General features: G+C 42.0%; 1 protein-coding gene across 1 annotated transcript in view; it reads right to left on the minus strand.

Annotated features, from left to right (window-relative positions):
* Window positions 1-12,599, minus strand: part of Dnm3 (dynamin 3) — a 431,668-nt gene that overhangs the window by 135,510 nt on the left and 283,559 nt on the right. Inside the window, exon 15 of the mRNA XM_026388451.2 lies at window positions 2,415-2,524. Coding sequence (XP_026244236.1) covers window positions 2,415-2,524 — 110 coding nt within the window. The remainder of the gene's footprint in view (window positions 1-2,414; window positions 2,525-12,599) is intronic.

A 12,599-nucleotide genomic window follows, 5' to 3' on the forward strand; every position in this document is an offset into this window, starting at 1 on the left:
TAAAAACAAATAAAATGAACAATTTCCTAGGGGAAAAATATAATTAATCACAACTGAATCCTAGCAAAACAGAAAATCTGAATAAATCTTTAATCACAAAACACATTAAAACACTTCTTAAGACATTATCAAAAATAACTTCCAGGCCAGATGATCTTGTTGGTGACTTCCACCAAACATTCACTGAACCATTAATCTTTGTTTTATATAAAACATTCCATAGAACGATAAGGATCTATTCCCACCTCAGTTTATGAAGTTAACAGAACCTGGTATTGAAATTAGGGTATTTCTATGAGCCAACCTCCATAACAAACATGGAATGCAAAAGCCTAAGTGAAATGCTAGCACACTTAAGCCAGGAAGGCATAATAAATAATGATATACCACCAACTAACTGGCTTCCAGCCCAGGGGATCAGGATGGCTTCCTGTCGGGAGGTACATCAGTATATTTCACCATGTGAACAGATTAAAGAAGAAAAATTGATCTTCCAGATACAGGTAGTGATAAAACACAATACCTGTCCATGATTTAGAAATGAAAACAGAAACCTCAGTAACTAGAAACACAATGAATCTTCTTGACCTGATATCAGGTAACTATTTTCAAGGGTTTAACTCTTTAAAAAATTGCCCTTAAAATAAAAGCGGAGACAGGGATGATGGCTGGCATTCACCATTGCGCTGGAGCACCCAGACGGTACAGACCTGATTTAAAGGAATCAAGATTTCCAAGGAAGAAGCCATGGCAAATGTGCCCGTGGGCACACCCATGTCTTCCCAGAGATCTTAAGAAGAAGCTGAAGAATTCCATACCTCTATGGAACCCTAGAATTCCAGAATATCTGGAGTTTTCTCATTGTGGTGACTTTCACTTTTTAAAAAATTCACAAAATGTATTTCATCTAAAAAGATGAGCTACTATTGTCTTATCTACATTGTACCAGAACCTTTTATAATGTGGACTTTCTGGGTGGACTGAGGGTTCAACGTAGTCTGACTTCCTGTTTGATACTTTCCCGTGCCACTCTACATCCAGCAAGAAGGCTGATGATCAGCATCTCCTGACCCTCTGGTCTGGGAGCCATGGGAGCTGCACTGAGCTTGGCCACAGATGACAGAATCATTATTGCTCTAAGAAGCCCTTTTATTTGTTGTTTTCCTTTTTTTTTTTTTTAAACAAGTTACTCTCAAATAATACTGTATTCTAAAGATCCCATTTCAGTATTTGGTAGAGGAGTAGTAGTTAATTTTCTTTTCCTTGACTCTAAATGGCTTACTCTTGTGGTTTTTCTAGGTATTTCTGTATTATGACTCACTCTGAGCAACTGACTGGGAATGCAGGAGAAGTCTTCTTCTTTCGCTGTTTTGATTAACTGTGTGATTGACCCTGGGCCAGTCATTGAACCTAATCAAGTAACTTCATTCATTGCTAAATAAAGATAAAACACAGCTTGGAAACATGGGTTAAAATTAGACCTTGCTACCTAATGACTCACTCTCTTAATAACTTATTCACATGAATTAGATCTTTCCTGTAACATTTCCACTTGGGAAAAACCTCCTTTATAATGTTTGCCTAGCTGTCGACCATTTGGCATATTCTGTGTTACCTCTCCATTTGTTTCTTTAGCTTTACCCATCGGTTTCCGTGAGCATCCATGGCAGTCCATGATGATCAGCCCAACTCAAGTGTTGATATTGTATGTGGGGGGAAAAAATACTAGTACAAGAAATATGAGTGGAAGAGAATGTAAACTTAGATGAAATCCTGATTCAAGTTCCAGTTCCCCCATGTATTCGTTTTGTGATCTTAGCAAAGTCGGTGAACTTCTCTGAACCTGCACTTTCTAATTTACCAAATGGCAACCATACTCCTCCATTTTTTTTAACCTCATGGGCAACTGTTACAAAAACCAGCCAATGAATGTGGACAGTGCTTTAAAAAACTGTAGTGTATTAGATATTTGGATGTTTTACTCACCTTCACTGAATAACTCCCTTCACTGAATTTAGTCACAATACATAGGTCTTAAGAAGACCTTAAGGGCCATCCATCCGTGTTAGACAGAGATGACTTAAAATTATGCTAATAATTGAGCAATCTGTAACTTTGCACACAATAAGTCAGGATCAGGAAGGCTTTTAAGGTGATAAAATATAGCTTTAAGATTTTGGTGCCTGTTCGAAAACCAGGAGATAAACTAATGAATACCTGAAGATCTTTCCTATTCCACTTTTCAGTGTTTTGAAACCATAACCCATGGTGGGAGTTAAAACACACAGAATAAATGAAGGGAAAGCTGAAGAGCGGCAAAGTCCAAGATGTGAACAAAGGAACCACTGGTCCCTGGGTCATGCAGAAATCCAAGGGAAAAAACTCTGAAGACAGAGGGCGCTGCATCTTCTTACCTTTGCTCTGTGTTAAAGAGGGCAAAGATGTGCTTGCTGGACATGAAGCTCTTTTCCACATCCCGAACTTTCAGGTTGTCCAAGGGAAGCATGTACTTCTTTTCTTTTTCCTATTTTAACAGAAAAAGAGGGGGGGGGGGACTTCAATAAAAGATCTCGAAGCATGACAGTGGCATCACGCATCCAGAGTTGATGACACTATCTCGATACCATCAAACACTGTTTTGATGCCAGCTACAAAGGAATAAAGGTTATCTGACATGGAGGACTCATGTGCGATTCTCAGCACATGGGCTGGAAAAGTGGGAGTGGGGGAGGGAAGGTATACAGGAAGGACTCCAAGATGGAGAAAACACATGGTCCTCCATCCTTCCCCCTCTCGTGGGTCCCCTTAGATGTTTTTAAATGTTAGTTTGATATTAAGAATTTAGCCATCTGTTAATATTTAGCAAAAATGTTCTGGTCCTAATTCAATGAGAAATGCCAGATGGATTTCATTTCGTGTTTTATTTGCAGCCTAAGCAGTTTTGATAGCCAGTGTTGGCAGGGGAGTGAAGCACAGGGACCCCGGTATGAAACACCCCTGATCAACCATGATCAAGTACAGAAAATACCTCCCCTAGTTGGGTCTAGAATAAAAGTTAAGTCCAGAACAAGAATCGCTCCGTAATTTCAGAGAATCATTGAGCTCTTTGGGCGGGAGAAAAGAGCCCATTAGAAGTAGGCTGATATTAACTAGAACACGTTCTCTTTTAAAATGAACAATCCTCAGGAAGAATATGGACATTGGAGAAGCAGGGTCTACCAATGGGACCAAACTGACATTAGAAAAACATGTTGAATGCCAAAGAATTACTGGAAATATTTCCTTTTAGGGATGGCCCAGGGGCAATATCATATGTGCAAATGCCTAACAACCAGTATAATAGGAGAGAGCCAAAACCCGGCTTAAGAAATCTAGTAGATACCTCTCACCACAAGCATGTGAGCGGAACCCTTGTTAAACAGTAGGCCTCTGTGTGAGAAGAAGCCAGAGTGGACTCCAGAGGGCTAAGCATGGAGACTCAGCTATAACTTTTAATGAACAACTATTAACACCTATGGGAAGTATGCCCACCATACAGGTATGTTTGACACGAGCCAGGCTGCCCCTACGGCAGCACGCGGACCACTTCCCTGGAAGTCTGTGGCCAGGCTCAGCGGCACCTAGCCAACTCCCCCGTCCCAGTACCAGGTGGTGGGTGCCACATGTGTTTCAGGGCATCATGGCCTTGCCATTACTTACTCTTAAACCCGTCTGGGACAAGTCAGGCCAGTGCACTAGATGAGCAAAAAGGGGGTGCTCTGCTCGACCACAAAAATGAGGCCGCGTGAGGCAGATGACTTCCTTCTCATTGGAGGAAGCTGGCTGGGGAACGAAATGGCTGAGCTGGCAGACAAGGTCTTCAAAGAAAAGAAAAAGCAGAAAAGAAACCAAGTGGCAGCAGAGAGAGCCAAGGAGAAACAGAGAAAGCAAGCACTGCGAGTGGATCCCAAGGTTTCCTCCACAGCAGTGGTTTATTCACAGAGGCAAGGTATTCTAAGTGGTAAGATTCAGAATTTAAGCACTGAAGTATCACAGCTGAGTCCAACCTACTTAGAACACTCGTCCAACTACTTTAAAACAGAATTCTGAATTTAAAAAAGGCAGGATTCTAGATTGAATGAAAACCTATCCAATACATAATCAAATGAAAATGTTTGCGACCCAGGGAACATTTTTTTTTAATTGGATGTTTTTCAATGCCCTAAATTTAAGCAGCTGGACTTTTTAAAAGCACCATCCTCTTCAACCTTTTGAAATGATGGATTTGCCTTTTAATGGGAAATCTGCATTTCATTGTAAAGATGGAACACAATGTCCTTGGCTTGGTTTCTGCAGAAGTAGGCTTGCTTTGGTACTGCATTTTTTAGTGTATAGGGAAGACCAAAAATCCAGCAAGCTTACATCAGATATGAAACAGGGGAGGAAAAGCCTACATCTGTGGATGGGGGACACAAAAAAAATGCAGTCGTCATTTCCCAAGTCCTAAATGTCATCTGTCCAAGGTTTTTGAGGACACATCGCTAAATTATTTCATAATCCCCAGACTGACCAAGGAAGAAAAAAAAAATACTCAGACCGATTTGTTCAATTAAAAGTTGTAAATCAAATAGAGAATTAAACCAAGCAGCAGCAACTCCAAGCAAGGAAACAGTATATCATGGATATTTCTAAAAAATCTTGGTGGTTCTGGGAAAGAATGATGTTCTGCTGAAAAAAGGAAAAAATATCTTGCATTTGAAATAGCTAAAATGAAAGGCATAGAAAAGGAGGAAGGATATACGGAATTATAATTTCCAAACTACAATGAGTTTTAGCACCAGCTTAATTAAGAAATTTGTTAAATAACCTTTGTTAATTCTACAAAACTGTCTAATAAAGTGATATCCAGTTGTTGCCAGCCACAGGCAGTGACTGAGCACCTGAAATACAGTAAATATGGATATGTGGAAGGTAAAATAAACACCAAATATTTAGTATTAAACATGAATATAAATTCTTACTGATACTTTTTATACTGATCACATGTTGAAGGGATATTATTTGGAATGCATTGGGTTTAAGTAGTATTAAACATAATTTCGCCTGTTCACTTTTACCCATTTGAAGGTGGCCACTGGACAATTTCCAACGATACGCATGGCTCACGTTAAATTTCTTTGCATGGCACTCTCTTTTCTTCTTCCCATCCACCCAAACAACTTTCCCTCTGACAGTCCCACTTCTGCTCTGGAGTGGATCCATCCTTCATTCTCTGGTCAGCATGCCAGAATCTCATACCGTCTCTGGCCTCCTTCATCACATCTAGATCACGTCCCGTTGTCTGAAGCATGTCCTGGCTCTCTGCTTGACTCTCCCACCACATTACTGCAGGTCCTGGCACCTCCCAAGCACGTTGTCATCGGTGGTCTCCCATCTACTCTTTTTGCCTTCTCAGTTCTCTAATATCACCAGGGAAGGCAATATTTTAAAGGTATTCTGTCAAGTTCACTATAGTCCTTCAAAACTTTCAGTAGCTTTCCTTTAATTACAAAAGCAAATCCACTAAACTCCATAATGTGACATTTACAAACCCCCGTGGACTGGCCCAGCCCTGATTTATCAATATCTCCCTTTTTCCTCCATAAGGACTCTCCATTTGGACCAAATCCTTCTCTGCCCACACTCTTTACCCAGCCTGAGTTGCCCTCCAATTCTTCCCTACCATAACTATGCTGTTATAGCCCAAATAAGTTCTATTTCCCATACAAAAATGTTTCCAAGCTTATAACTGTTACCGCCCCATCTCTCTCCTTTCAGTTTATACAATAGGTGTTATTTATTCTATTCATTTTGAAAGGGTACGTCTAGATATCCTCATTTTATAATCTCATTACATTGAAAAATTGGTGTGAAGGTTGTTCATTTGGAACTCAGTCAATTCTATTGATCAAGTAGGTTACCTATGCAAAGAAAAACAAAAAAAGCAGAGAGCAGTTTTTTACAATAAACAAGATATAAGATTTGATATTTTAAATGTCCATCTTGGAGGAAGCATGGGTAAAATTCTAGGGTAAGATTTTTTTTTTAATGGTGATTCAAAAAGTTCCGCTTATTTTGAAAAGCTCCAGAGACTGATGAAATAGTCGGACCCCATTGTATTTTTCGTTTTTAAGCACAGTAGCTCTTATTTTCTCTGTAAAAGGGGATCACTACCAGTGTTTGTACAGGAAGCAAACAGGATGACAGACATTCTTTGACAATCTTCATTCCGCCTGCCTCTTCAGAGAAGGCTGAAATCTCCTTAAGGTTAAGGATTATGTCCTAATTCTTCTATGTTTACAACTAAATAGTCACCACACTGATGCATGTACAGCTATTGCATATCAAACATCTCACAAATAGAATTCCAACATGGCATTATTATTATTATTCCATTATGTTACAAATTATCTAACCAGGTGTGACTTAAAAATTATTTTTAATGCTTCAAAGATTGATTTTAAATTAATGTTATACCATTTTCTTAGTATCATGTAATTTGTTTAATGTTTTACTAACCTAGACCAATATAACCTCATGCCTTAAACATATAAATCGGCTATGAAAATCCCATATACTTTAAACAATATAAAAACAAAACCATGCAGAGATTCTGCTCTTCAGCAGATGAATGTGCTAAAAAAAAAGTTTTAAAAATGGTAGAGCTTAAAGAAGATTAAGTTAGAAGAGCAAAGCTATCTAAAAAAGCCAGTAATGTCATCAAATATATTTTTAAAATATAGGTTATATGTGCTAAACTTATTTTTAAAATGTGTGCTATTTGTTATTTTTTTCCCCACTGGCTTGCTCAAATATTCTAAAACATGAGAACAATATTTCTTGGGCTTATAGATAATAAGATTGGAAACAGGTCCCATGACAGACTCATGGTGGATCACCTACGCTGCTGAGAACAGCTGTGCTCCATGGGAAAGAAGAGTCCCAGGTTGGCCACTCCTCATCCATGACGTCACAATGTCCCACGTGCATTCTCTGTTAGTGTGTTCGCTGTATTGTATACTTCTAATTTGTTGAATGCCTTTTCTCCTACTGAGAAACTGATATGTATTTGTCTTCTCTCTGCTGGCAGTGAACGGCACATTCCTGAGACAGGCACACGGACGGTGTGTGTCAGCCACATGCTCAGTAGCACGGTGCCAGCCACAGGAGGAGAGGCTGGTCCAAAGACAGGGCAGCATCTTTTCTCTGAGTTGAAAAGATGGCTTATCCAGGGGCTAGGAATGTTTCTGCAGAATTCTGAAAACGCATGAGATACCAATGGGTGTTATATTTTTCTTGCTTGTTGCTCAAGAGATAATGTTGATCCATATTTTTTCATAGAAACAAAGTTTTCTTTTTGCCTTGATGCACTTGGGCCAGAATGTCTGCAGGCAGAGAAACTGGAAACACTACCCTGGGTTTCTGGGTGGGGACGAGGACTGCCATGGGTTAACCCAAGCCTCTCGTCCTCTGGGGAACTGGCACAAGAGTTACGTTCAGCATACCTACTCGAGTTCCCCAGGCCACCTCAACTTTTCAAAGACACTGTATTTTCTGTCAGAATAAATTCAGACTCTTCAACATGCCCAGTGCCAGCCACACACCGTTCCCCGGAAAGCCAGTGTATTTTCACACAGAACACACCCCATGGTCTCGTCTGTCCCCACTTTATCCTCCACTAGGATACCTTGCTCTAGATGCTACTCAGCTTCTCTTTGCCTTAAAGTTCCTGCAATAGGTTACCCCATCTGCTTTATACTTCATTTCAATTTTTCTAAAAACATTATAGGTCACGTATTTGTCTTTTTTTTCTTTGCCCATCTCACTATAAACTTTTTTTAAAAATCAGTGGAATCCTCTAAAGAAAAACATTCTAATACAAAAGTCAAATATATTAGATAGATTTAAAAGCAGAGCTCCTCATCTGAAGCAAGGACGGGGCCAGGAAAAGCCTGCCCTGATCCTGCCTCTGACACAGTCTTGAGACATGATGGTGGAGCGCCGCCTCCCTCCCCCCCCCCCATGCCTCCTGAGCCTGGATCTCCAGGTGCCTCTTCCTCAGTCGCTTCACCTGCCAGCCTTATTCCCCGGCACCCACCGCGGCCTGGGACTTGCTTTGCCTCTTCTCACGCACTGAGTAGTTCTGTCTGGCTCCCCAGGCCCTCAGGTGAGATCACTGGGTGCTCCAGGTCACCCTACCTGCAGTGCCCTGCCTGCCACCTGATTGGGCACAATTATGCTCAGCAAAAACTCACAAAAGCACACAGCGCTCTGGAGGCAGTGGAAGCCACGGCCGCCCCAGGTGCTGTGCTCTGTCTCCTCTGCTGCCCCCGGGACCCCCTGGCACCCGTCTGACCCCTCCGCAGCACCAGCGCACTCGCTCTGCACCACAGCACTTTGTACTTTGTGTTATTTTCTAAGTGTCCAAATGTTTAGCCTAAGCGCGTGTGTGCGCTGCCTTTCCAACTAGGAGATAAACTCCCCAGGGCCCTAGCGTATCTGTGACCACTACCGTCACTGCTGTTGACAGTCTGTGTGCCTTGTTCCCCGTCACTGGGACTCTGCTGCCAGACCTTCAGCTCTGACGGAAGAAACGGCTTCCTTGTTAGTCTTGGCTGCGCAGCAGACATGCAGCAAACCCTTGCTGAATGAACACACGGACCGTCCCCTCGCCGTCTGGCATAGTGTGCGGCCTGGACTAAGGACTCCGATGATGACTGACTTACAAAATAATCAAAGTATCAAAGAAAAAAGGAGAGGCTATAAAAATATTGAGAATACCGGAATACTAGTTCCACATGCTGCTGGAAACTGGAATCTGGTGTTTATTGCTATTAAGAAGTCACAACTCGGGGGATGCGCAAGTACGAAGCTCACAGTGTAAACCGCCCATCTTTTTATTTGGACTTTCATTCCCTGCTTTAATCAGAGCTACATCTGGATGGTAAACAGCATCTGTGGACCAGCAGGTCCTTAGTAAATGGTACTTCTGCAGATTTTCTCTTGGGCACCAAAGAAACTGCTGGTGTCTGATGGGCGCTCCTAATAGGCCCAGGAAAACCCCGTGGTTTCCGGGTCATGAGCTCCATGGTCACCTCTGTCCTGATCCAGGTCCTCCAATGGAGCTGGCTGCATATGGCGCAGCTCCATGGGGCAGGAGAAAGAATGGTCACTCCTGCCACCTGGGAGAATGCCCATGGCCAGGCTCCCATGGTCACCTCAGAGTCCACCTCCTCATGGAAGCCGCAGGACCATGAGAGGGCTCTGTTTTCTTGGCATTCTTGGGCAATGTGACTTTTTTCCCACTTAGCATGTATTTCACTGTATTCTCAGGTGCATCTAATATCCTCAAAATGTGACCACCAGTCCCTACTGAAAAAAAAGGAGTTTATAATTGAATGTGAAAACATAATAGACTTTGTTCTCAAATCTTTGTTTGAAATCCTTATATTTAAAGGAATATTCGTATGTATTTGTACTTCAAAATGGATCATGTACATTGTTAATCATAAGTACATGACAAAGACAATCCTAAGTATGTGAAAGAATCCCTTGCTAAGGATGGCAGAGTGGTCCCATCCTTCTATGGAATTTCCTCACCCCAAGCCCACGGTGTTAATAGTACATAAATATAAAAGGTCTTAACTTATAAGGAGAAAGACAATGGGAGAGGAGCTTAGAGTGGGCAACAATTTTCAAAAGGCTTTGGAAGAGAGAAGGCAGATAGTGGAGCGTGTACTGAACTAGTATAAAGAATGGGGCTGTCCTCAATATCCATGGAGGGCGGAAGCAGGGAGAAGTCGCCCCTTTGGGTTTGGTCCTTGGGTACCTGCACTAGTGGGTGCAGCTGTGGATTGAAGCAGCCGAGACCAGGTACAAGTCTGTGTGCAGGAGCATGCAGAGTAGTGGGTGGTACAGGGGCATCCCTTCTACCCATAGCATGCATTCCTCCCCCAGCAAGAGATGGGAAAATTCTGTCCTGAGAAATCATACCAAAGAAGTTTCAGACTTGGAGACCCCAGGCAGGGTGGACAGAAAAGGTGGAGTATAAACAAAGAGAATTTAGTAAAAATCTACTTTCTGAGATGTTGTCCCAAAGCCCCCTTCCCAGCTCTGCCCCACGTTGCCAACAGCCAGATGGATTCTCCTAATACTACCAGGACAGTGGACGGTTCTTCTCTGGAGAATTCATAGACCCAGAGAAAATGCCCAACATCACAAGAGTTTAATGGAAAAGCCAGCTTGCTGCCTGTTCACCTTCCAGGGAGGTCCCATATCTCACAAGCCGCTTCAACCCCGAATTTCCAAGCAGCTAAATGGCACCAATTCCTAACAGAGAAAATGTGTCAGGACCGCCAACACTGGAGTGGATTCTGAGCTCGGACTGTCTCAACACCCTCTCCAGCCACCCTGTATCATGCGAGTTCAATTCGAAGCTCCCTTTCCCATCCCACTCTGGCTCTTACAGTTGGGCTCTGGAGGAGATAGAGTTTCAGCCAATCTGATAACCTCCTGCCAGACTTCAATTCTGAAATGAGTCATGCGGGAGACAGGCAGGGTGGGCGGCACCTGTTCCACGGGCCTGGACCACGGTGGAGGTGGTGTGGCTGCAGATCCTAGGGCCACAATACAATGGCAGCTTCTTGAAAGGTAGCCTCCAGGTTGGGGGAGGTGGCTGCTCCCTTGCAGCCCAGCTCTAGAATTCATTTTGGGGAATCATTCCCAGAAACTCAAGCTAGTTTAATAATTCTCCTTCTCAATGGTTCTTGGAACAATTTATCTCCCTTAATCAATTATTTTCCATGTAAAGAAGAGTCCAGCATTGGTAATTAAGAACTCTGAGCAAGGCGTAATGGTGTACACCTCTAATCCCAGCAGCTCCAAAGGCTGAGACACCACAAGTTCCAGCCCAGCCTCAGCAACTTAAAGAAGCCCTTTAGCAACTTAGTGAGACCCTCTCTCAAAATAAAAAAAATAAAAGGGTTGGGGATGTGGCTGAGTTAAACTCAGGGCTAAGCACTCCTGGGGGCTTAATCCCCAGTACCAAAAAAAAAAAAGACCTCGGAAAATATAGTGGCAATATCAAGTCACCTTACTGTCTCAACAAAACTCAATGGGTAAAAAAGTAGAAAAGTAGCATTAACCAGCAATAGTTCATAACAACTATAAAAACTTACATAAAGCAATTATTAGTACTCCTGTTACGTTTACATAGTCTTGAATTTCCTGGCCTGTTCAAAGAAAGAGGTTTAACCAGGAAAATGTAATATAAAAATAAACAATATGTGAAATTTTAAATTAAAAATTAAATGTGTGGGAAAGAGAGAGAACATTGAGCAGCTTTGCAAGAAATCAGCCAATAAATGGGAATAAGAGAAAAAATTCTGGAGGCATATGTTTTATGTACAAACTGCTTCTGTAATAGTGTACTTTGGGGGTTAAATTTTCTTTAGTGGTAAGCTAAATACTAAGATTTAGTTTGCATTTTGTACTTTTTCAGTTCTGAGGAAGGAAGAAAGTTTATTCAGCATGGTTTGGCTGCAAGCACTTTAAGTGAACATTTTTCAAATGCGAATTGGTCAAAAATTTTTTTCTTTGTTCTAAGGCAATGTAATTTATATTTTTTAAAGGAGAATCTTTCAGAGTTGGAATAGTGATTGGCTTACTTGAAAAGGCGTATGATGTGATACAGATTCCTGTTATTAAAATGCAAAGAAGAATATCCTTCACCTTTGACTTACGTGACTACGCATGAAATTACAAAGTGAATTCAAAAGACCTCACACGCTGGCTCTGAAATTACGCTTACATTGTAACAGCTTCAAACTGCATATTAATCAAAAAAATTCTACACTCACAACTTTTTGGGTGTACTTATACTTAAAAGTGTTTTTTTTTTTTTGCCTAAGTATACCATACGTTTGTAGAAGTTCAACTTAATAAAAACACCCTGTTTACAGATCCAGCATGATTTTTACTTCTCTGAGAAAATGAGGGTCAGGAAGGCACTGTACAAATAAAATCCTCTGACAATTCCCAGACCTCGGTAGATGAATGGTTTAAAATATCCCTCCCCCCATCATTTGTCACCAAGCTGCAAACAAAAATCAAAGCTGAACTTTCCCTTCTCCCCGGCTATCATTTCAGCATGAAAGAAATGCGGAATGCGGGAAAGCAAGGGTCCCCAGCATTCAAGCAAAGACCCGTGAGCTGTGCTGGTCATTGGCTTTCTGCTTTTTCTGTCTGCTGATATTAATCTAATTCAGAGGCCCTTTCTGAGAGGGAAAAGCCGAGCTGAGAGCCACATCCCTTGTACAGCCCTCCTCTCCAAATTCCAGGAGTGGGGGCAGGGCCTCCATGAGCCTCTGAGACTTCAGGTGACATTTGTTTGGACTGCTCCAAGCACAGCTGGTGGTCTGTGCACCACTATTGACCCAAACATGTCCCCATGAAGAAACAGGGCTCTGAGCAGGGGCAAAGGGACTAGAATGTTTCTCCATCCATCCCGATCACACCATCAATTCTAACTGCTTACCCACTGCTTGCTGGAGAGAAGTGAGAAACACAAAGAACAAGCTAGG

Source organism: Urocitellus parryii, chromosome 9 (genome assembly GCF_045843805.1).
Source record: "Urocitellus parryii isolate mUroPar1 chromosome 9, mUroPar1.hap1, whole genome shotgun sequence".
Classification (NCBI taxonomy): Eukaryota; Metazoa; Chordata; class Mammalia; order Rodentia; family Sciuridae; genus Urocitellus; species Urocitellus parryii.